The following is a 25,852-nucleotide window of genomic DNA, read 5'->3' on the forward strand; positions in this document are numbered from 1 at the left end:
CAAGGTTTGCTCTGTGTTTATATGGTCTTGGACTACTCCCCATATTATTAATTGATTTTATGATCGAACCTCAATTTCATCGTCAAAACACTGCAAAGTTGGAATTTATGCGCTTTGATATCATCAAGTCATGTATCAATCAAATGGGAGAATCCGGCTTCGAGGCGTCCGGCTTCGAGGCGTTAACCTCTCTGGCCTTCACCTTTCGAAACTGGACTTGGCAGACGCTGACTTCAGTTATGTGGACACTGAGGGTGAGGGTGCAGTCTTTGAAGATGCTTTTTGCTTGGAAGGTTGTGAATTTGGAGGTGCAAATCTCCGTGACGCTTTATTTGTTGATCTGCCAACCTTTACAAACCATATTTGATACCTTAACCAACTAATACCTAAAGCCTAAAGAGTTACAGATGTGACGTTAAGTAATGTAGGTATACCTTTTGGGTATACTAGAGACCAAACTTTTAAAATAAATTTACAAACCAATTGATGTGTCGCCAGTAGAAAATAAGCACGGTAATCAACGCTTAAGTAATAATTTAATTATCAACAACCATATCATTTGGTTTGCATATTTGGATTAAAAAATTAGGTGTGATATCCACACACCCATTTTTACTTCTCACACACCCTTCTAATTTTCGGTCGTCGGATTGGATAGATTGAAGAAGATCAACGAATATAAATTAACAAAGGGTGTGTGAGAAGTAAACATGAGTGTGTGGATAGCACACCCCTAAAAAATTTGGTCTTCCTGATATTATCCATACTTTTTTTTTGCGTTGAGTTTGAATTCCTTGTCACTTCACCCACCCCCTCCCACAACCAAGAACAACTTAATACATTGACATGTGGAGAAAAAAAATTCAATGATTATGTATTACTGGATAGGAGATGCTACGTGTTAGTGAACTGATTTCATGTAAATCATTATCCCCCCACCCACGAGGGTATTCATTCCACTTTGTGAGGAGATTATATTTTACACAAAATTTATCTAGATTTTGAGAAAAAAAGCATTGAAGCCCGTGCGATGCTGCGGGTTTCAAAACTGTTGTAAACGTGTAAAAAGTAGGGCATATATACATGAGAAAATATGTGCCAGAGAGTACGCCATAGCCATAACCAGAGAGTACTATTTACATTCATATATTACATGACAAAAATTGGGATGGTAGTACGCCATAGCTAAAGAGTACTATTTACTTTCATATATTACATGCCAAAAATGGAGGATGTTAGTATGTCATCCTCATGGATTGTTCTTTAAAAGCTATGGTCCTATTCCCAGGGAGACTAACGTTTAAAACTGTACAAAGCTCAAAAAGTAAGATTTGTTCCACTAAAGACACCCATATGCATCGTTAATGGTGTCTCCTTTGTCTTGTACGATAACGATGAACTGCAAAAAAAATACAAAAAACATTAAAAATAGAACTCGATCACTTAAGAATTGAATGAATCTAAATTGCATATGATTTGCAGGCACACAAAAATTAAAAAGTAAGATTGGTTCACATTTTGTATTAGCCATTCAAATCAGTACACACCTAAAAAAAACATAAGCAAAAAACAATTTCTCATTCCTCAATTTCTCTGAAATCAAATAAAAAAACTCATTGACGCCAAGCTAGTGCATAGTAATAGGATCCCCAACAAAATTATCATAAGCAGCAGTTACGGACACTTTGCATATATAAATCAAAACCCATCTTATCATTCATTACCGCTTTTTTAGGTCATAAAAAGCCAGAGGAGAAAGGAAGCAGTAGGCAACGCAAATGAACTCTATATCTAGATTTTCCTATTGATTATGCGATATTTATAAGATATAGTTCCGTGTTAGAGAGACTGCTCATTCAAGATGGGAAAACAATTTGTTAAGAAAATTGATTTATGACTGTTGGGATCCATACTTTATTCATTGGGAGTTTGATCTGGGCTTGCTACATTCTCGTCATCGGTCTCTTCAAATGCATAGGTCTCTTCCCTGTATCCACTTGTGGTATCACTTGGATCATATAAAATAGAGAGAGATTAAAGTATCAGTGCACATCTAGTAATGGAAAAAAGGTTTATCTCAATTAATTTTTTTTTTTTATAAAGACTAACCTTTTAGGTTTTTTTGTTGGTGTAGAGGTGAAAAGAGTCTTTCTGTTTGGCTCTCTTTGTCGTTTCTTTGAACTTGAGCTGCTCTCTGTTGGAGATGAAGGTAGAGATTTCTTGACTGATAGTGGTGGTGTAGACGGTAGCATTTCATTAACCATATGTTTTTTCCCAAGATTACTTATTGTTTCATCACCCTTGTTGTTGTTTGAAGGATGAATTTGTGCATGATCCTCGAAAACATATTGGATGAACAAATTTAAGGAAAACATCCATTCTAAATATGAAACGAAAGCACATAAGTCAAGTCAATGTTCTTACTATATTGATATAATCCAATGATGCATCAAATATAAAAATCAAATCATACCTCTACTTTGTAACGTTTTGATTTTGTTTTATCTGCAGCTAAACCAAAATTTCGACGGTTCCCAGTATAATTATGTGAAAAACCAAATAGCAACACCATGTAAAAGTCATATTGGGTGTCCACACCCACACCTATCAATTTACAAATAAATTTGAACTTTGAATTACTTGGGTTTCAAAAATATTTGCACAAAAATTTGAAAAAGATGAATAAATTAAAACAAAGTAATATCTACTGGCAATTGAGACTGACCCAAACCTGTTATCAAGCTTTGTGCAGTATCGACAAAGTCTAGAACAACCTGGAAATTTACAAAAGTCAAATTTACAGCCAAAGAAGCAATTATTTACTGAATTATAAAGAAAAATCTTCACAAAATAGTGTCTAATTTTACAAATAAATGAAACCCAAATTAAATTTCTTGATAAAAACTAAAAGCTTGAAAGATTAACTGATTAAAAAAAAAACGCATGAATCCTACTATAAAAAAGATGTAAACTTTTGCATTGGCAAACAATTCATAATCTAAAAATGATATCTTAAACAGAACACATTAATCCAAGTCAAAAGTTCCCAAATTTAAATCAACCAATACGAAAAAAATATAAAACATGGTTCATTGTTTCTCTTTGCATTTTAAATCACATGGTGTTTCCCAATATACTATTGTCTTAACATTTCTTATACTCATGCATTAGATAAAAAATGATACCATGCTAAAATTACATGGACTGCTTTATCTGTAATCTATAGTATAATTAATTGGTTTGGAAAGATGGAGAAGAAGGTGAATGCTACCTTGTTTTGTTTTCTGGTGAAAGATAGCTAGCTGGTTCATCTGCAACTGACTGTAATCAGTGACATTGATGCATAAAGACTAAAGCAAATAATATGGTCAAAATAATACGATAACTAAAAAACATTGGTATTTCAAAATCTCTAAGCTAACATTCAGTACTCAGGTACCAAATGTACAGTGAGAAAGCTGGACATCATAAAAGATATTCATCTTGGGGTTTTGCTTAATACAGGTAGATGTGAATTTGGTTAGTAATTAGTTCTTGAGAAAATTACTAATCTTTAATTAATTGGTAGTTTTATTCCTACTTAACAAACCAATTTGAATGGCTTAAAACTCAAAAATTGTGAAATTTTATAGAAAAGTTTCGGCCAAACCTTGTTTCAAAAACATTGCTCTGTTCTTCCTCAGGCTACGGAACAACTCCTCCACCAAAATTGATTTACAGAATCTGTTTCAAGCCTAATCATTATGAGTCTTGCAACTATGTCCAGCATAAATCATTTTTTACGAAAAACGCTTCGAAATAACTTACCCAATCAGTTGCCCCACAAATATCAAATCCCGCCATTGCAGAAGAGTACCATTCATTCATGATCATCCTGCATACCAGTTCCAAATTCTCAAACTTCAAAACTAAAACAAAAATAATACCTAACAAAATTGAAGCATATCTTGACATGCAAAAGGTCAAAAGGTACCTGAAGTGATGAGCAATGGTTTGACATACTTTTTTTTCTTCACCTCTTTGTAAGTTGCTCTTTGCATAAACTACAGCAATTAAAAAAATAAAAATAAAAACCCATCACGTTAAATTTATCTGAATATTTAATCACAGGTGCACCAGAAAATTATAAAACTTAAAATTAAAAAACCCCAAGATGAATTTAAGCAAAACCCATATCAAATTCTAAGTGGGTTTATGAAAAATAGTATTAATCAGATATCAACACAGTAAATAAATAAATTGAAATTTTCCTACCTTTAAGTTTCAAGGTTTTTACTTTAGAATCCAAGGAAACCCCAAATCAGATTCTAAGTGGGTTTATCAAAAATAATAATCTAATAAGAAAGTAACATTGAAAGTAAATAAGAAACCGAAAACAAAATTGAATTTTCTTACCTTTAGTTTCTGGGTTTACACTGCGGAATCCAATTGAGAACTGAAGGATGAGACTGGTGATGGTTTTCGGTGTTTATGGGTTCGTGGGTGCTGGGTGGGAAGAGAGAGCGAGAGAAAGAATGACGTTCACTTAAGAGGAAAAAGAAGATAAAAATGGACGAACTAATTTCTTATCACAGTGCCCCAAATAAATGGACGGTCCAGATTCAATTAGATTTACATCGGAGTAATATATTGAAATTACACAATTAAGGCAGGGGCATTTTCGAAATTACACTGTTCTTATGAACAGTAAAACAGTTTGTTTTCAGCTTTAGTAGAGATTGAATTTTGATAATGTGCGCACATGGAGAAGCACACTTGTCTAGCCAAACTTTACAAAGACCAAATATGAGGTGAGACAGTATCATTCAATGCAACAAATATTTTAACGGTTAAATTTGATTTTTACTATCATATAAACTTTTTATTTTAAGGGGGTGTATTAAATTGGGATTTTGAGAGATTTTAATTCTTTTAATGAATCTAGGAGTATTCAATCAGGATTTTAAGTGTGTTTATACCATATTTAGGGCCTTCGTATTTAGACATCGTATAAATAATCGAGGGACTTAAATGTAATTATGTAATAAAGGAATTGGCAAATATGTAATTAGGGGATGAGCCATTATTCTATAAAAGGGCCTCTTCACCCTCACAAAGAGGAGGCCTCATCACATCCCCTAAGCTCTAAGCTCTCTCTCCCTCTTCCACAGAGAAATATAATACAATCAGTGTGGACGTAGCCCAAACCTTGGGGTGAACCACGATAACTCTTGTGTCATTTACATTTTATACAGATTCACGGTCGGATTTACGTTGTACCAAGACCATCCGGTTTTGTGCATCAACATTTGGCGCCGTCTGTGGGAATCGATACAAAAAACTATGTCGGTTTTCTTTCATTTTTTTCATCAAATTTCACCACTGTGAATCTGCAAAATCTGCAAAAACCTATAAACAGAAAAGATCCAAATTCCAACACCTGTGCTCTTCCATCCCTCTATATTCTTGTAAAAGCAACATCCAAATTACAAAAAAACAACATCCAAAAGCTCCTGGAAAAACACCTCCACTTCTCCTTAACCTTCACACGTGTCCAAAAGTTCCTGGAGAAAGATTAGGGGAAGTAGCAGGTTTTTTCCGAGCTCTTCAATGGCTGTCGACGAGAACGTAGAGAGCTGCGGCAGCCAAGCGGTGCTGTCATCGCAGGCACAGCCATGCAGATTCAGGCAGAAGCTGGAGATCCACAACGAGGTGCTCCGACGAATCCAAGCGTCCGCTTCGTTGACCCAAAACAAACCGAGTCTGCTTCTTTCCCATCGCCGGAACCCGCGATTCATTGCGGCCAGTCGTTGACCTCAGCTCAAGCTCTCTGTTAACTGGGTCGATCTCTTTGGGGCTCGGGAAGCTCACCGATCTTGAAGTGTTGAGAGCAGGAGGGAACCAGTCCCAGCGCATGGAAGCAGCTGCCCCAAAGTCTTCTCCGCCGGAGTCTGCCATCTCCATCAAGATCTCCGTCAAGTCTGCCATACTCTCATATTCTGTTGCAGGAACCCGCGATCTCCACTCTCTCTGCTCCTCATGCTCGCCTGAATTTTTTCCGGTGACTGTGACGGCGACGCCAAGTCGTCTTCGTCGTCGGATTGTTCCGCCTGCATATCCAGCACAGAAATGGAGGATTTGTCGTCCTCGAACGGTGTGGAGACCAACGGCGCTGGACCGGCGGCGAGGAGGGAGATCTGTTGACAAAAATGGATACTTGTTGACGAAGGAGACGGAGATCAGCAGAACAATCGAGAGGAACTGAAAGCCACCGGAGCTGAGCCGTTGACCGACGGGCGACACGTCCTCTGTATTCATGGCTGGGAAGTCGAGTCCCGCCAAGCAGCTACCACCAGCGCCATCCATGCCACCTACCCCCGTCAGATTTAAAGCAGCAAGCCGGCCCGAGTGGAGGAGAACTGGGTCCCAACAGCAGCGACCCGAGCATGGCACGGCAGTTCCCACTTGCGGCTCAGCCGGAGATCATGAGAGCAGCAAGAGAGACGTTCTCCGCTCCCTGCTGCTGTCGACTCTCCCAAGGTCCAGACGGCTGCTCCTTGTTCCTCTCTGCCCAGCGAGAGTCTCATCCATGAGCCCAGATAGCAACGTGCACACTCGTCTCGACCGATAGCAACGGAAAGGCAGCAGCAGCAAAGTGGTAACATTCGGATACCGTGAGCCCACCGCAGTTCTCTCTCTACTTCTCTTGGACTCTCCTTGAACGCACACTGCAGCCCTTCCTTCCTTCCTTCCCGTGTCGGAAATCACCTACACAGCTTTTAGAGAAAGAGAAAACAAATGTGCTGATAAAGCTCAAAACGGGCCTCCACCTGGGCCAGTGGTTTTTCTAAGGCAGCCATGGCCTCATCCGCCTCCGTGAAGAAAATAGTAGGCGACCTTGCCGAATCCCGTACGCACCACGATCAACACACAGTGAGTGAGCTTCACAAACCTCAGAAAATGGTGAACAAACCATGGAAGATCATCCTCACCGCCAATAATGGTATGCATGTGTCATCCTCACCGCCAACAATGGTATTGCTTCGTACAGCCGGTTTGCCAATGATATGGGTTTCATGAGGACCGAAGCCTTGTCAGGCTGCACCCAGATTCTCAATAAATGGCAGGAGCTCGACAAGTAGATTCAAACCCATGGTTACCTAAGGTCAAGTCGTCACCAACAAAGCAGCGATGGCCTGGGAACCCGATAAGCCGTTGGTGATGGAAGACGTACATGTGGCTCCACCGCAGGCTGGAGAGGTCCGGGTCAAGTTTCTGTGCAATTTTTCGACGGATTATATATTGCGGGAGCAGTACAGGGATCCTTGGAATGAGGTCAGAATTGGGAAACTGCTTGAAGAACTTGATGCTTTAGCTAGAGCCATTACTGTAAAGCACTGCTGTGACGATGATGGCACAACAAGGCCACGATGATGCTTTGTCACTCCCATTGAGAAGATGTCCACTGCATAACACTTTCAGATCCCCAGCAGCAGATGACAGCACAAAAAGCAAAAGAGAAAAGTAGTGGGAAACAAAGTGAAAGAAAAAAGCAAAAGGAAAAGATGCTTTTACAAACGGTATCTTCTTGCTTTTACAAACAGGAGCTGTCTACTTTCCAAAGCGGAAAGGAACAACGTCACCAAGTGGAAGCCAAATCTCTGGCAACGCAAAGACAGAAACAGAGAGAATGCGTAGAAAAACACAAGCAAAAGCAAGGACCCGTACTGCAAAAGCAAGGAATAAACACCCCACCAGAGTGATGTGGTTTACTTTCCTTATTTTTGAATGATGTAATCTATTTTTCGTATCTTTCGGAAACATCTGTATAAACCCCATCAAAGGGTAATATGTATAAACCCCATCAGAGGGTGATAAAAAAAAAGGCAAGCCCAAAATAAATGGGCTGGCATGTTGTGGAGAGCGAAGGCCCATATGCCCAAAATAGCACCAACCAGGTCATCAACAGTACACCCAGTACACCAAAATTATTCGGCAACCCGCCGCTATTACCACCAACCAGGTGATGAGATGTACAACCCGTACTCTAATTTGGCAACTAGCCATCCATGCCACCAACTAGGTGATGAAATGTACAACCTGTACTTCCCTTCATGCCACCAACAAGGTGATCAAAAGTACGCCTAGTACTCCAAATTATACATTAACATTACTCATGTCATTCATACATACACATTCATGAGCATCACTCATGACAATCATACATAAACATTCATGACCATTATTCATGTCAACATTCATGAGCATCACTCTTGTTAACATTCATGAGCATCACTCATAACAACATCCATGAGCATTACTTATGTCAACATTCATGAGCATCACTCATGTCAATCAAACATTCATGAGCATCACTCATGTCAATCAGCTTCAAAAGCTTCATTTACAAAGCTCTAGTTTCAAAAGCTTCATTTACAGAGCTCTAGCTTCAAAAGCTTCATTTACAAAAGCTCTAACTTCGAAAGCTTCATTTACAGAGCTCCAGCTTCAAAACTTCACTTACAAAGCTTCACCTACAAAACTTCAGTGCATGGTCTACAAAGACCGTCTCCGAACAACCGTCATTTCAGCCCATACATGGATTGAATTTGAAGTCTCTAGCCAACAGCGTCTATTGATCGAAGACTTGGGGGACTACATTATGTACCATATATTGGGCCTCAACTGGGCCTTATGAAAAATACTTGGGGGACTCTAGCCCATTATTCATGTACTGAGGAGCGAGCCCTTATTTTATAAAAGGAACTCCCTCACCATCATTAGAGAACATCAACTCTAGCCCATCATTCATGTATTGAGGAGCGAGCCCTTATTCTATAAAAGGGACTCCCTCACCATCATTAGAGAGCATCAACTCTAGCCCATCATTCAAGGTGTATCAACAAAGTGATTATCTGAAATTCAAGGTGTACTCAATTAGAATTTTAATATAGTTTATTAAAATCCGTAAAAATCCGGATGTATTCAATTAGGATTTTAAAGAAGTTTATAACATTTCAGATGTATTCAATTAGAAATTGATTTTAAAGAATTTGAGAAAGTTGAGGAATTTGAGAGAATTTGAGAGATTTTGTAGTGTATTTTAAGCATCCACAAATCTCACATCTCCTCATGAGATTTTGAGGGAATTGAATCAAAATTTTATATGGAATCTCTACAAATTAATTAAACTCCATGAAAATTCATGAATTTATAAATTCATTAAAGTCTATCAAATTCTCAATTAAATACACCCCTAAATCTGAAAATTCATGAATTTATAAATTCATTAAAGTCTCTCAAATTCTCAATTAAATACACTCCTAAATCTGAGTCATTCATTTTTGGTATCTTCAGGTACCGTTTGGTACGCAGACCGGATTCAATTACCAAATCCTCATAGATGGGACGGAATGCTCCGCAATGTAAACGACCTGCCGTATGCTTCAGATACGCAACTAAAAAAGCGAGGGGCTCTGGACCGCCGGATTGGTAATGTCGTTTGACTTACTGAACGCAAACAGTCCACAACTCTGCAACTCACTGATTCTCCCTCCCAAATTCCCAGCAAATTCCCGATCTTCTCCATGAAATTACTCAATTAATTAAAATTAAGAGAGAGAGAGATGGAAGCGGTGGCGGAGGGGCTGTGGGCGCTGGCGGACCACCAGGAGCAGAAAGGGGAGATCGGGAAGGCGGTGAAGTGCCTGGAAGCCATATGCCAAAGTGACGTGTCGTTTTTCCCCATCGTCGAAGTCAAAACGCGCCTCCGTATCGCCACCCTGCTCCTGAAGCACTCGCACAACGTCAACCACGCCAAGTCGCACCTCGAGCGAGCTCAACTACTCCTCAAGTCCATCCCTTCCTGCTTCGACCTCAAGTGCCGCGCCTACAGCCTCCTCAGCCAGTGCTACCACCTCGTCGGCGCCATTCCGCCGCAGAAGCAGATCCTCCACAAAGCCCTCGAGCTGTCCGCTTCCGCCGGCCACGAGTATGTAGTAGCAGTGCCAGTAGCCTTCAATTTCCCTACTTTTAATGCTTAATTTTCCGACCCCTTTTGATACCCATTTCGTTTTTAGTTTTTGACGTTTCGTTTTTGTAATTGTTGTTTTTGTTCAAGTATTTGGAACTTAAAATCTCATATTGGTGGTGTTGTGATTGGTGTTGTTGTTGAAGAATTACGGTCAAGCTATGGTCTTGCAACTTCAATTCTCAGCTTGCAAATGCTCTGATCATCGAAGGGGATTACCGGAGTTCTATCTCCGCCTTGGAGGCCGGTTTTGTTTGCGCTGCTGAAATATATTATCCCGAGTTACAGGTAAACGAAACTGTCTGGCAAGATAGCATTACTTGTAGGTTAATTTCATGGCTTAATTTACTCATTTTGGATTTAGATGTTCTTTGCAACTTCTATCCTTCATGTACACCTAATGCAATGGGATGATGAGAGTACCGTTGAGCGAGCTGTTACCAAATGCAATGAAGTGTGGGAGTCCTTAGACCCGCAGAAAGTATGTTCCCATCTTGCAGTCTTAATAGTTTTTTACATTGCTTATTCTAATTCATACTTTCCGTAATGCTGATAATGGTTGCTTGTTTTACTTTTAACTTGTTCTTGCTTGGTTACACCCATAAAGAGGCAACAATGCCTTGGTTTACTGTTCTATAATGAACTGCTGCACATATTTTATCGACTCCGGATATGTGACTACAAGAATGCTGGAGCACATGTAGAAAGATTGGATGCTGCTATGAAGGCCGATTTGCAGCAAATGCAGCATGTGCAGCAGCTGGGAAGGGAACTTGATGCTGTAAATCAGAGTCTTTCCCGGTTTGATCTACACCACAGGGAGAGGTCAGCATTGTCTGAAAAACAGGCTCGGCTTCAACACCAGCTCTCTAGTCTTTCAACATGGAGTTCAACTGCCCCGGGGTCCCTGGAACCAGCATATTTTGGAAATATGAAACGAACATATGGAGATAAGCTTGAGCTAGCACCGCCTCCTCTTGATGGGGAATGGCTACCAAAAAGTGCGGTTTATGCTCTTGTTGATCTTATGATGGTTGCGTTGAGTCGTCCAAAAGGAAATTTTAAGGACTCTGGAAAGCGTATACAATCCGGAATTCAAACTATCCAAGGTTTTCTTTGTACTCCTTTTATTTTTGTGGGAAGGGAGGGTGGGAGGGGGATTGACATGTCATTCTATGAGCCTCTGACTGAAGGTGATACACACTTTAACTTGAATTATGATGATTTTTTATTCCTTTCCTTTTTCTTTTAGAGGAACTTGTGAAGCTTGGAATAACTGATGGTGTGAGAGGTAAGTTCACTTTGAGATGGTTATAATAATATGGTTACTTGCTTTTATTTTTGTTTGAACATTGTTAAAGCAACCTTTCCTAAAATTTTCTGAGCAGAGGTGAATTTGCAACACTCTGCTATCTGGATGGCTGGTGTGTATTTGACGCTACTAATGCAGTTTCTTGAAAACAAAGTGGCTATGGAGTTGACGCGATCTGAATTTGTAGAAGCACAAGAGGTAAGTGCATGTCTCAAGACATACGTGTGTGTATTCTTAATCTCAAGGTGACTGCATGTAATGAGTATAGTCAAATCAATATACTTGCTCTTTTCAAAAAAAAATCAATATACTTGCACCTTGCAGGCATTGGTACAGATGAAAAATTGGTTTATGCGCTTCCCAACAATTTTACAGACATGTGAGAGCATCATCGAAATGCTCAGGGGGCAGTATGCTCATGCTGTTGGCTGTTATCATGAAGCAGCTTTCCATTACATTGAAGCTGCAAAGGTAAATATTTCTTGAACTTCAGTATCTGCCATGTATCACTAGCCAAAAATTTAAGGTTTTATTGTTTTTACAATGAAAGAGCAATATGCTAATTGGTGTCCTCTACCATGTTAGGTTTCTTTCTGTTTGGTAAAAGGTAAACAAAACAAATAAGACATATGGACGTAATTTCCCTTGGCATCTAAACTATGTGTTACATGTGTTGTGTATGAGCAGCTGACAGAGAGCAAATCAATGCAAGCTATCTGCCAAATTTATGCAGCTGTCTCCTACATCTGCATTGGTGATTCTGAATCATCTACACAGGTGAAAGGTTTTCTGTAATTTCTGTTCTGTTGCTTTTATATGTTTTTAAAATTTAGTATTTGATTGCACGTAGTTTTCATTTTTTTTTGTTTGGATTTTCCCATTGCTGAATAGATGTTTGGATGCAGGCACTGGACTTGATTGGACCAGTTTACAGAATGATGGACTCATTTGTTGGAGTTCGAGAGAAAACCAGTGCTCTTTTCGCGTATGGTCTTTTATTGATGAAGCAACAAGATCTACAGGAAGCAAGGTACATTCAAGTCCTGTATCATCTTCTGCGGTTGGCATTATAGATTTTAAACTGTTGTTTTAAAGTCGGAAAAGTTTTGAATTTGACTGCTGTGTGGAGATTAATCTGTCTACTCTGTTTCCTTAGTCATTTAGACCGAGTCCATTTTATCTCCTAAAGCATTTATTCGAGTTTAACATGTCATATTTATAATGTCATTGATGTTTCAATTGTTTCCATATTAATATTGGATAATATTTTCAAGTGATGTATCAAATTTTTCTTCACCTCTATATATTGTTAATTAATTCACTCCTTGAAATGCTATCTAAGAAAAGTGCACCAATATCCTTCAAACTATGAGGTGATGAATATTTGCTGTCTAGCTGAACCCTGGTTTCTAGGAGACCCACAGGGATTAACCCTACAGATCCAACCATACGGACAAAGAGAAGAGCACAAACTACTATTACGGAAACCAAGTCCTCCAGGCTCTGCTTTTTGCTTACTCTTTTTTTCAGTTCTTGTGTACATAAACTTATATATCCAGCTAATCAAGATAACGGATATGATACTTGAATTTTTTAGAATATTGACTCTCTCCTAAATCTCATTTTGGTGCAGAAATCAACTTGCCAAAGGTTTGCAGTTGACACACACTCATTTGGGGAACCTTCAGCTTGTTTCACAGTATTTGACAATCCTTGGGAGTTTGGCACTAGCACTTCATGATCCTGGACAGGCCAGAGAGATCTTGAGATCATCCTTAACATTGGCAAAGAAGCTTTCCGATATCCCAGCACAGATATCGGTGCTCTCTATTCTGACAGGTATATATGTTCCTTTTGGGCTCATTATGTAGAACAGACAATCTGGTTTCTCCATTAGTGCAACAGAGAGCCCTACCACACACTAGGTTGTGATATGCACTGACTGGACTGATCAAATTTACATTTATCCTTTTACTTACAATGCTAAGTGATATTTTCTAATGGTTTCAGATGTGTATATACATGACCACACTCTGCATTCATGTATCAGAGTTTTGGAACAAAATATTTTGTAACCAGAAGAAATTTAATTTGTTTGCGGTAGTATTCTAGTTCATCCTTCTGCATATTAGTAAAGCATGGCGGATTTCATCATTTAGCTACCTCAATTGAGTAGATTTTAACCGGAATCTTCATTGGATTTATTCTGCTGATACATGCTATTTTTATGGTAGCTTTGTATCAAGAGTTAGGCGAAAAGGGACATGAATTGGAGAATCTTGAGTTCCAGAAGAAAAGGGCGGATGAACTGCAAAAGAGACTTGCAGATGCACATTCATCCATTTACCATATTGAACTAGTGAGGGCAACACTTCTCAAAGTTGCTTGACATGTCTGAACAATGATTTAGTCTTTCAATACGGGGCACACACTGATTATTTATCTTGTACATATAACTTGCAGATTGAACAAGTGAAGGTTGAAGTACAACAATTTCACGGGGTTGACATCAACCGTGCAAACATGGGCCCATCCATGAGTGACAGTCTTGACATTCCAGAATCTATTGGTCTATCTGCCCAGTTGCCTACTCATTCGTCATCAAGGCTAGTTGATTTAGACTCCGGAAGACGTGGGAAGAGGAGAATTTAGATTGACTTGTACAGTTCGAAACATCCTCTATTTTTCCCTTCTTAGGGAAAATGGGAGACCGATAACTTAGAGGAGATTGAAGTTGAGCACTTCGAAATATATGTATAGTGTTGTGAAGTAGGTTAATTCCAGCGAGAGAGTAGCGTTACTATTGTTAGCACTGGTACGAGAAATGCTGTATATTGTTTGGCGAATGTAATGTTATCGAGCAACGTTACCATATTTACATGATTCCTTGATCCTTGGGAAACATAGTTTATGTCATCAGTGCAATGCAATACAGATGCTTGTTTGGTTTCATGTCATGCGATAGACTGATTACATGGTCAAAATTGTATGTCGGATGAACGCGGATTGATTACAATGTTTGGATGAAACGATTATGTACACTTTGACATGTGATTTGGGAAAATGCAGGACCTCTAAACAACAGCGATAGTGAAAACTCTTAGCGTATTTCTTGTTCCATGGATAAACAAAATGCAGCACTGCTAAACAACGGTAAGTGCAGGATGAGAGCGACTCGAATTCATCGATTGTCTTTGCTCTTGTTCTCATGCCTCGTTAGCAGTTAGTCCCGAAATTTCTTTGAGTGGCTTCCACACAAATTTCCTCCTGCCAATATATCGGTTTTTTGACATAATCGTAAGATGATCTATGCTATGAAAGTACGCATGAACACCTAAACATGCAGGACAAAAGGGCATTTGGCATTACCAGTTTCCGCACTCGGCAATGACCCTCACTTTGGGACGTAGCGTGGGAAGCAGAGCAAGAAACTGCAATTCCGCCTTCGACAGAACCTGAAGTACATGGGACAACATTAGAATGATTGAATTCCGATTTTGCTTTGGGAAGTGATTTTCGCACTTTGCTTTTGTCTGCAAGAGTAAATACCTTGGCTTCAATGATCCAGACTACAAGGCCTTTGGCTTTTGGAGGCAGAGCGGCAAGCCTGTAATCCACCTCTGGTGGAAAGTACCATCTTGATATGGGCTGCTTCCCTAGATGAGGCTACTTTCCAACAACATTTGAATATGAAAAACAAAATGAAAGGCTAGATGACGATTAACAATTTGATAACATAACATATTAGATATCTGAACTCACCGGACAAACAGGGTGAACCTTGGTGAGGGTGGTCTCGGGATCACCAAGCCCTCGCGCGCTAAGGTCGAGGAAATAGTAACCCTGGTAAGTCAGGCGGTTAAGGTAGCGGCCCTCGTACCCTCCCTCGTGGGGAGAGTAGACAGCGAGGGCCTTGTGCTCTTCCACGTCAGAAAGCCAACGGCCAAGATCAAACCTCACCAAGTCCCCTCCTATGAAGTCCTCTATCCCTCTCCCGCACCTTATAATTCCAGCCCTCTTGGATGCCTTACCATTTCCATGTCCTCCACTCAATCCCATCAATAGCATCATGCTTCTGTTTCCCTTCAGCTCATTGTTTCCGATGAAGCTGCTTCGAGGCGATGGCTGCTTGTGCCGGAGATTCGCAGATACGGGAAGTATTGTTCCATGCTTGAAGCAGCTTGCAGCTGCCATATTCTAACTTGAAAGAAAGGTAGTGATGGTGTGGGAGATAATGCCAATAGCGGGAAGTAATGCAAAGACAATGCGTTTGTATGGTAGACAACAAAGATAAGAATTCACAACTCTTTCTTCTATTATGTTTGACAAAAATTAAAATAAAAAGAAAAAATACTTGACTACTTAAAAGGTGAATAAAATACAAGTTATTGTACTTGAGACCATATATCGCCTTTTTTCACTTGAAAACTTTCCCTTCCTCCCCTTGATATAGCTAGCGTTCCTTTTGAGCCAGGATCAAACTCTTCTTTTTGAGTATGATTGGACCTCGCAGTGGTAGAACCTGCTTCCAAGCATTCTGTTCAGAAGCGAGATCCATTCCATCAAAGTTTCACTATAAAATTATTAAATTGTTGAATCACATATCATCGACGTTCTCATAATGTTCTCAAGATCAACTAAGATAATCTTATTTGGTAAAGTTCATATTTTAGATAATAAATCAATTTACAATACAGAGAGTAGCTTAACCCGTTATGATCACATGCAAGATATTTTGATTCGCTATGGTTATCAAACGATCCCTAATGGCCTATTAGGAATTTCTTTTAAATAACTAAATTTTTTTTTTATGAAAATGGTTTTTGAATCAATCCTTACTAAAAATGCAAGTGTGAATCTTGAAAATGCAATTGGAAATGCTTCATACAAAAAACACATAAATAACGTCCCTGACAAGAAACATTTAAATCTTTTTAAAACTCAAAACATTTTCTTTAGAAATACTTTTTTGATCATTTCAAAAGGACTTTCAAACGAAACTGATTCACTGATGCTTTCTAACATGTGGACTCCCAATCTTCATGGGGCTCACACCACTTTCCTTGGCCCGGCAACCACACCATACCCAAATACTCCCAGCAAGTAAAAAGTTTAGAACACTGGCTTTTAACGGTGACAGAATCATCAAAGAATCAACCTTGACTTCCTCCCCCCTTCCCTTCTTCTCCGTCCTGATTCATCCTTCCCTCCCTCCGTGAATCCCTCCCAATTCAAAGTTTTCTCAATTTAGGGTTTTCAGATTTTCCCAATGAAATAACCTTGCTTGGTCCAAGCAACGACAACAAGAAGAATGCTGGGTTCCACCGCGTCGAAGTGGTACAGAGTCGGCGGGCTTCTCCTCCACCACAAACCCCACCGGAGCTTCAATTCAACCGCCTTCCACGGCAGCCCCATTCGTCTCCCAAAGCCTTTGACTTCGAACCCCGTCCGCACAGCATCAATACTCCCTTTCCGCATCAACGCCTTCATCGCCGATGCCACATCCGCCCCTTCTCCGCCGGACGGGCGGTCATTGTTCTCCACTTTGCCAGACAAGAACAACCCGACTCCTAGAGTTTCTAAAGGGAATTCCGTCGAACAGATTACGAACGTGCAGATTTTCCGAACTCTAGCCAGTTACTTGTGGATGAAAGATAACTATGAGTTCCGCATCAGGGTCATTGCTGCGTTGGGGTTCTTGGTTGGAGCGAAGGTCCTCAATGTGCAGGTGCCCTTCCTTTTCAAGCTTGCTGTTGATTGGTTGAGCTCAGCTACTGGCAATGCCACTGCTCTGGCTTCTTTCACCGCAGCCAATTCGACCCAGTTGGCGCTTTTTGCAACCCCGGCTTCCGTTTTGATTGGATATGGGATTGCACGTACTTGTGCTTCTGCTTTCAACGGTACTACTACGCATGAAGTAATTGCTTGCTCATACCATTTTCTTTGGATATTCATGCTTCAGTAACATGTTTATACACGTGAATTTGGAAATGGGTTGTTGTTTATATCTAAAATTTTGCGCAAATATCGTTGCAGAATTGCGGACTGCCGTGTTTTCTAAGGTAGCGCTGCGAACAATCCGATCGGTATCTAGGAAGGTATGAAAGTAGCGTTCTCCAAATGTATCCTTTGTTGGTTATATACATAGCATGCTTGGATTACTCTAAGAAGTTAGATGCTTTATATCCTAAAGTTTTCCGTGACAAATGCAATTTAAACTTTTTGCAGGTCTTCTCTCATCTGCACGACCTTGATCTTCGATATCATCTTAGGTATCCATATCTATTACTTTCCATGTTTTTTTAAGAATGTATGAATTAGTTGTAGAGGGGTGAGAATTTAGTTGTCCTTTGGGGAGATATTGTGCTTTAGTTTATAATAACAGCTTTTCAATAAAGTTGATATTTTGAGCTATTAGTTGCATGCTTACAATTGCGTTAATCCCTTGTCTAATGTAATTTCAGTCGAGAAACTGGTGCACTAAATAGAATAATTGACCGTGGTAGCCGAGCAATAAATTTTATTCTCTCATCTATGGTGTTCAACGTTGTACCCACCATCTTAGAGGTATGATCTGTACCTTTGGTTATTGTCAAGCTTGTTGACATGTATAAAGACACTGGAGTTAGTAACCTTGTGCTGTTATTTGTACGAAGGTTGAGGTTCCATCTTGCTTCGTAATTCGTATATATAACAGAACTACATTACAGTTTCTGAACAAATTCAACTGATTTGACATGTACCCTTCCAGATATCTATGGTTTCAGGTATACTGGCTTACAAATTTGGAGCACCTTTTGCATGGATAACTTCACTATCAGTTGCTGCTTATGTCGCATTTACATTGGCTGTCACACAGGTATTGTCTCTTGTCAATCGTTTGTTTATAGTCTCTGGAATGAATTGTGCACTTTTTTCCTGTTTCTCAGAGCATCTGCAAAGGACTAGCTAATGAAATTTCCATAGCTAAAATATAGAGAAGTTTCATAAAGATGCCCCCATCATACTAGTAGCTATTTGCCCCTAAAAATTACCCAACCTCTATGATCTCATACATATGAGGGAGAGAAAGTGATTCCTAGTGACTTGCTATCTAATATTTTAATATAATTAGCAAGCAAACTTCTTCGTTTTGAATATTCTGGAGAGAGAAAAAATTTAGAAACATTCACGACTACTTAAAGTCAGGAGCAGGGTTGGACTAACAATGCAAAAGTGGCTAGCAGAAATAACTTTTACTAATTTTAACTAAATATGAAGAGTCCTCTTGGGGATGCTCTAATTTCCATTCCTTGTTGGTCACACCTTTTTTCTCTTATTAGTGGTCTGTATTGGTCTGTACTTTTCTATTCATATGTGCATATTATGCCATATTGATATATGTCTAGAAATATCTTGCACTTTATCACCTTATCCTGTCTATCGAGATGCTGATAGCTTTTGGTTTATGAACTTTTTGTTAATGATTTTCTTGCCTTTATAGTGGAGGACTAAGTTTAGGAAGGCCATGAATAAGGCTGATAATGATGCTAGTACAAGGGCAATCGATTCACTTATAAATTATGAGGTAACATGATGTACTTTGTATGGCTTCTACTCACTTTATGCACAAGTTGATGTTCTGTTGTTTCATCATCTGATGCTGTTTTCTTTCTACAGACTGTGAAATATTTCAATAACGAATCTTTTGAAGCCACGAAATATGACGAGTATTTAAAGAGTAAGTTTTTTTTTTCCTGAATTAGCATTGGTCTGGAAACTAATACGAATACTAGTTCATGGTACACAAAATGTAAAAGCTGCTATTAGTCTTTCTGATAAACTTAAAGTCATAAAATGTCAAATTATTTTGAAGTTAGGCATAAACATGTATTTATTCACAACATACATATGTGCTGCTTGCTTCCTTTTCAAGAAAATTATTTCCTGAACCAACCTTTGATGCTTCCTTCTGTTTCATGCATTTATGGGTTTGCATGGTAATCTCAGGTGGCATTCCACCAAACCGACTTTTATTTTACTTTTATTGAATGTGCTTTTTGGGGTATTTGTTCACATGGTATTGGACATGTTTGTTCCTCCCTGAAATATTTTTGGTTTGCTTGCACTAATAATTGTAGGTTTTTTTCTGAGTTTAAATTGAACTCGCACTCATATACCTTAAAATCTTATTTTCATGGTTTCTTAATGCTTCTTCTGTTGCTTGTCGTTATTTTATCTTTCAGGGTATGAGGATGCTGCTTTAAAAACACAACGCAGTCTGGCTTTTCTGAACTTCGGCCAAAATATTATATTTAGCACGGCTCTATCAACTGCTATGGTGTTGTGTTCAAATGGTATTATGAGTGGCAATATGACAGTTGGTGATTTGGTAATTTTCCTTGAGATGCCGACTTAGATTTTGAAATTTGTTTGTTGTGAAATGATTCTCTAATGGTAATTCAAATTATTGTTAAAAAAAAAATGGTAATTCAAATTATGGTTGAATCAATATACAGGTAATGGTGAATGGACTTCTATTCCAGCTCTCGCTTCCACTCAATTTCCTTGGTAGTGTTTATCGTGAGACTATACAGAGTCTGGTTGACATGAAATCTATGTTTCAGTTACTGGAGGTAAATGAAGGAACTTCACAGTTTACTTGCAAGTTGGCTTTCAGTTGATGTATAGAGTGTTTCTCTTTATCTTTATTTTTAGGTAACTTTAACGAAAAGCACCTGGTACTGTTCACTTTAACGAAAAACCACATTTTTACACTAAAAAGTCAATCCTGGTACTATTCACTTTACCCTTTATTTTGTCCTTATCATTAAAACTCAAAGTTTTCAAGCCCTTTTCATTAGTTTTCCTTTATTATTCACTTATTCACTATTAGAAAATCTATCTTATATCAGACAAAACCTATGCTCCTCCTATTTTCAAGCCTTGTTAAGGAAGAAACAAGAAGGAAATATAAACTCTTATTTTTACTTTTGGGTTTTTACTTTGTACTTATAACTTTTATAAGAATGAGAGAGATTTCGTTTGCCATTAACATTATTTTGATATTTGTTATCCTGTACATTGGTGAGATGGCAATTTTTCAGTTTCTAATACCTTTTTCTTGTTTCAACTTGTACTTTTGTTTTCATTACTACCGTAGGAAAAGGTTGAAATTGGTGACAAAGCTGATGCAAAGCCTCTGGAGTTACGCGGGGGAAGCATTGAGTTTGACAGTGTACACTTCAGGTGGTGCATGCTTCTCTTTCTATCCTTCTATTATTATTGGAGCATTTCAAGATCATTGATTTTTAATACATAAAGGCTGAGAGTTTGAAGACTTTGTTTCTTTTATAATTTTGGGTGTTTAAAAGAACTGGATCTGGGAAGAAGGCTTAAATTGGGTGGGAGTGAAGGCTTTGCTTGCCTTTTCTCTGAGCCGGCATTTCTCTCTCTGGCTGTTCTGTCATTGATATATCATCCAGTACTTATAGAGTAGTCGACATAGTTAGCAACTTAGCATGATGATGTAAAGGGTTTCTTGGATGATAGACGTGATCTTTATGTCGCAGATTTGCATGTGATATTATTATAAGTGTATTGTTTATATGATCCATTGCTGATGCACTATATTTTCTATTTTTTTTCCATTTATGCAGTTACCTGACAGAAAGGAAGATTCTTGGTGGGATATCATTTGTTGTACCTGCTGGAAAGAGTGTGGCTATCGTTGGAACCAGCGGAAGTGGTAAGGGGATAATCTCTTGATACAATGTTCCTTTCTGCATTGACATAATTTAATGTCCAACATGAAATTCTATATGTTTATGGTTTGTCTGCTTCCTTTGTGACGTGGTTCTACCATATTTCTGCTGCTATTGCTTGATGTTAGCCTGGCAGTTATTAGGATAAGCAAGTGATGCCCTTGCATAATTATTTCTTTTATTTTAAGTACTATTGCATGGTACAGCGTATTTTATTTTTACTCAATATGCATGGGTTCGTGTATGTATTGAATTTGCATTTGCTTGCAGGCAAGTCCACCATTCTCAGATTGCTCTTCAGGTTCTTTGACACCCATTCTGGAAGTGTAAGCAAACTAATTCTGTAACAATCTATGAAATATTCCCTGAAAAATAACAATCTATATAACTAAACAAGGAATTGGATTGAATATGACTTGATTTTTTTTGGTCAATGACTATGACTTGATTAGAGATGACCAAGCAAGGGTTGAGTTGTAAAGAGGTTTTAATAAATTGTATTTCACGATTCAAATGGGCATTCCTCTCTTTCTCATAAAAAGTTTGTCTTGGCAGATAAAGATAGATGGTCAAGATATTCGGGATGTGACACTTGAGAGTCTACGGAAGTCTATTGGTGTTGTGCCCCAAGATACAGTAAGTCCAAATAAGCAACTTCAATTTTGTTTTGTTTCTGGATTTAGTTGGTACTACAGCAAACTCTGAGGTGGCTATGCAGGATCTTGCTGGTCTTAAGTAGTAACAGCCTAATAAGGAAATATCTTGTGATTGGCAGGTGCTTTTCAATGATACGATATTTCACAACATTCATTATGGTAATCTTTCAGCACCAAAAGAAGAGGTATAAGATGGATGAGTATCTCTTTTGTTTTTATTCTTTGAAAAGCTTATCGTTTAATCTACGGTGCTCTTTCTTGGCCTGAATAATTATTTTTGTTTAGGTGTATGATGCCGCCCGACGTGCAGCAATACATGACACTATCATGAAGTTCCCTGACAAGTATTCTACTGTCGTAGGGGAACGAGGGCTCAAGGTGAGAAGACTGATGCTATCTACATAGTAATTTGTTTGCTGCTGTAGTCATGGAATAAACATCCCTCTCAGAGGGTTAGTTTTCTGCAGAGTCGTACATCTACCTCCTGCAAAGTCAGTTTTTTGTAGTTTTTTTAAGGGAAAATTAGGTTCACATCCTTCTTTTTGTTACTTCATTGAATAAAATCCTATTCATTTTCAATTTTTGTTCAAGGTCCTTAGGTATCAATAACATCATTAATTATTTGAATAATAAAATATTTTTATTTTTAAATATATTCATTTAGTGTTAAAATATTTTTATTATTTGAATAATAAAATATATTAATTATTTTTAAATATTTTTATGGCTAAATTTTTTATCATATATTTTTATTTTTAGTTTGTACCTATTTTTAATTTGCAAATATTTTTTAATCTGTACCAATTTTCTTTTCATTTTTAATTTGTACCCATATATTAGTTTCTTTTTGTGCCCAATTTTTTAAAGTTTTATTTGTGTTTGTACCATGTGGATACCGTCACGTGATATTGTATATTTAATCAATGATAGAAAAATTACATATGGTATATTTATGTTTTATGCCTAAACTTTGTATCATATATTTATATTTTTAGTTTGCAACATTTTTTTAAAATTTGCAGTATTTTCTTTTTAGTTTTATTTTGTACCCATGTATTAATTTCTTTTAGCCCCTATATTTTTTTAAAAATTCATTCGTACTCGTAATTTTTTAATCTTTTATCTGTACCCTAATTTATTTATAATATACCCATTCTTCTTTATTAATGTACCACTTTGTTATATGTGAAATGTACCTATTTTTTTGTAAAATGTACCAATTTTTTTAACACTATGGATACATTCTTTTGCAATTTATTATTTCTTATTTTTACATAGTTTTTATCCATTTACTAAATCAAAATGTTTGAATTTTTTTATTGTAACTATTTCTAATAGTATTATGATGAGGGATTTTAAATTTATAGGATTATAAATCTCATAAAATATCAAACAATTAATGTCAAAACTATAAAAATATAAATATTAATAGTAATATAATGAGGTGTACAAAGTCAAGGGACTTTGATCAAACTTTGAATACTATTAAGGTTTTAATCAAAGAATGTTAAGGATTAGGGACCACATCCAATATATCCCTTTTTTTAAATTGCTTATTATTGTTGAGTGTATAACATGCTGACAGAAAAAGGAGGGGAGAGGAATACACAACCGTTTGTTAATCCTTCTTGGTGGAACTATTGAATTCTGAAAAAATTGATAATAATTCTGTGCAGTTAAGTGGTGGTGAGAAACAGCGTGTGGCACTGGCTCGTGCATTCTTGAAAGCACCTCCAATTCTGTAACCATTCTTTTTTTCCCATAATTTTTTTTCTTTTTATTCATGCTCACATCCTTTAAGGAGAAAGTAGGCTGACTATTTTATGATGTTCTTTTTATTTGACATCCGCAGTTTATGTGATGAAGCTACGAGTGCACTAGATAGCACCACAGAAGCAGAAATATTAACTGCATTGAAGTCCTTGGCAACTAATCGAACATCAATTTTCATTGCCCATAGGCTAACCACTGCAATGCAGTGCGATGAGGTAAGCATTCTTTCACCTATGTGTGGATTCTCTTGCATGTTTAAATCTTTTGCACCTTAACATCTAAGACTCCGTAATTCGTTCTTAAGTTTGGTTTGTGACCATGAAAGAGTGTTATATGAGTTGCAGTTTTGTCATACCTTTTAAACTATTGAACTCTTAAGCTACTAAGGCCCCGTTTGATGTCTACAATTGGCTTGCATTGGATAACTCGCTAGATTTGATGAATGTTGAATGAAAAAGCATTCAACAGTAGATGCTCACTTGAATAGTTTGTCCAAGTGCAGGTAGAAGATGGATTAGGAGGAATAAGTTTTCTTCACAATTAATCCTTCTCTTACCTTCACTCTGACAAACCATGCAAGTGGGCATCCACTTCAACATTTATTGAAATCTAGTGAGCTGCCCAATCCTAGTCACCAAACAAGGCATAAATGTCTTGTTATCAAAGCCATTGTTGTGCTACCCTCTGTCCTACGATTCCTTTATATTTTCATATTCCTTTTGTACATTGCTATATCTTTCCGTATTCCTTTTATCTTACTCCTCTCTTTTCGAAACAAATCTCAGATTATAGTTCTGGAGAACGGGAAAGTAGTTGAGCAGGGATCCCATGATGTTCTCTTGTCTAAGGCAGGACGATATGCACAGCTCTGGGGACAGCAAAATAACACAATTGATGCACTTGATTAAACCGTTAAATTGGGGGCATGACCTTGTTCCTATTCCTCCGACCCTCTCTCCCTACCAAAATAAGAAAGAGTGGCTTAAGAAGCTATAACCAACTTATAGATATATTGGATTAGTATACATGAGGATGCACTTCGGTTTAAGCAAGGATCTCGCACGTGCTTGAAAAATCAATAAATGGCATGTGTATTTTGCCATACGGTTCTTCTATGGTCTTCACTTCACAATAAGTTTCAAGCACAATGTAAGGTATGTAGTACTGCTTGGTTCCTTCTGATAAATTGTACAGAAGCCAGTTTAGCTTTGAGAAGCATGCGCTATTTCCTTTGCAGCCTATGAACATTGGAAGAAATTTTGTGTAAATTAGCTTACTGATACCCGAAACAGCTTCTTAACTATATCCTTGCTCCTCAGGATTGAATTCAGTTCACTTTTATACATCATTTTAGGAAGGATTGTGGAATTTTTTCCGTTCCATTTGTTAGTCAGAGTTCTCCATTGTATCACTTGTGCACTATTTGTAAACAATAGAATTTGGCTTTGTCCTTTTAGTTCTATCCATCCATGCACAAGATGTAAATCATTTTGGCAATTTGTGTTTACACATGTATCTTCTTCTTTTTCGCGCAAATTGCGCCTAGCATTGTGTGAATTTATGGTTCTTTATTGCGTTTGTGGAGTGAAAGGTAATTTTGCTTACGTTATTCTTTTGTCGTATCGATAGCGACATTGTGTAACGTAAATAGTGTTGTGCCAAATCTGGCGTAACAATTGCATGTTGAACAGATTAGGAAGTTACTGGCATTTGTAGAAGTCGAGTTTGTTCATCATACAGTTGTCAAAATAATCGTTGCATGTAACGCTTGCCTGACCACCTACCCCGAGCACGGACAAAAGTGCCCGGTGTATAAATTCATCTGTATTGAAGTTCTTGATCACTGAGTCTGAGAGTGGTTTGAATGCATGTTATGTGATGAGAATTTTGCCAGATTTGAAAGAGTTCGAGGGCTGTGAGTGTTCATTTGGTAATTTTACCTGCACTTTCCCATTTGCTTTTATCTCAAGTGCTGCATTGGCTCTCTCATAAGGTTTGTTCTCTTTTTTTTGCTCCAATCTGCCTTTCCTTCTATACAGAATCTGTACATAGCTGCATTTTTACCTGGTTGTTCGTAACATCTTTGTTTCGAGCTTCTAAAGTTCAGTTGGCGGGGTTTTTCGGTCCCGTTTTATTTTTCTTGCTTTAATTTCAGTAGTTTTTCATTTGCCTGTATCCTTTAACCATTCTTGCTTCAAATTTTGAAGGTGCAAAAATGTACTTGTGCTGCAAAAGGAAGAAAAGGGGAGTAAAAGGAAGACTACATGTGGCCTGTGTAGCTTTCATCCTTATTCTCCTCTCCTTTTGCATGTACATGTTAACAATGGATCCTCAATGTAGGAGTTTGAAAATGAGCATA

The 25,852-nt window shown here is 38.0% G+C and overlaps 3 protein-coding genes across 3 annotated transcripts; 2 read left to right on the plus strand and 1 right to left on the minus strand.

The window, feature by feature from the left end:
• Nucleotides 1–9,418: 9,418 nt before the first annotated feature.
• LOC103417819 (sister chromatid cohesion protein SCC4) lies at nucleotides 9,419–14,195 on the plus strand. Its single transcript, XM_008355979.4, has 12 exons — nucleotides 9,419–9,970; nucleotides 10,156–10,297; nucleotides 10,374–10,490; nucleotides 10,617–11,118; nucleotides 11,262–11,300; nucleotides 11,398–11,519; nucleotides 11,646–11,792; nucleotides 12,009–12,098; nucleotides 12,227–12,351; nucleotides 12,955–13,160; nucleotides 13,556–13,680; nucleotides 13,785–14,195. The coding sequence occupies exons 1-12, from the start codon at nucleotides 9,606–9,608 to the stop codon at nucleotides 13,971–13,973; spliced, it is 2,169 nt and encodes a 722-aa protein (XP_008354201.3). The 5' UTR covers nucleotides 9,419–9,605; the 3' UTR covers nucleotides 13,974–14,195.
• Nucleotides 14,196–14,291: 96 nt separating this feature from the next.
• Nucleotides 14,292–15,732, minus strand: LOC103417828 (NAD(P)H-quinone oxidoreductase subunit N, chloroplastic). The gene is made up of 4 exons (XM_008355991.4): nucleotides 15,084–15,732; nucleotides 14,871–14,987; nucleotides 14,691–14,776; nucleotides 14,292–14,588 (listed from the first exon to the last, which is right to left on the minus strand). The coding sequence occupies exons 1-4, from the start codon at nucleotides 15,513–15,515 to the stop codon at nucleotides 14,528–14,530; spliced, it is 696 nt and encodes a 231-aa protein (XP_008354213.1). The 5' UTR covers nucleotides 15,516–15,732; the 3' UTR covers nucleotides 14,292–14,527.
• Nucleotides 15,733–16,287: 555 nt separating this feature from the next.
• On the plus strand, nucleotides 16,288–25,000 carry LOC103407686 (ABC transporter B family member 25, mitochondrial-like). Its single transcript, XM_070818806.1, has 18 exons — nucleotides 16,288–17,221; nucleotides 17,358–17,419; nucleotides 17,550–17,593; nucleotides 17,786–17,888; nucleotides 18,073–18,180; nucleotides 18,805–18,888; nucleotides 18,981–19,041; nucleotides 19,547–19,692; nucleotides 19,820–19,936; nucleotides 20,464–20,549; nucleotides 20,960–21,048; nucleotides 21,335–21,390; nucleotides 21,620–21,700; nucleotides 21,840–21,905; nucleotides 22,006–22,098; nucleotides 23,397–23,461; nucleotides 23,573–23,708; nucleotides 24,279–25,000. Exons 1-18 carry the CDS (start codon nucleotides 16,633–16,635, stop codon nucleotides 24,399–24,401), a joined length of 2,109 nt encoding a protein of 702 aa, XP_070674907.1. The 5' UTR covers nucleotides 16,288–16,632; the 3' UTR covers nucleotides 24,402–25,000.
• Nucleotides 25,001–25,852: the final 852 nt, after the last annotated feature.

This window comes from Malus domestica, chromosome 03, assembly GCF_042453785.1.
Source record: "Malus domestica chromosome 03, GDT2T_hap1".
Taxonomy (NCBI): Eukaryota; Viridiplantae; Streptophyta; class Magnoliopsida; order Rosales; family Rosaceae; genus Malus; species Malus domestica.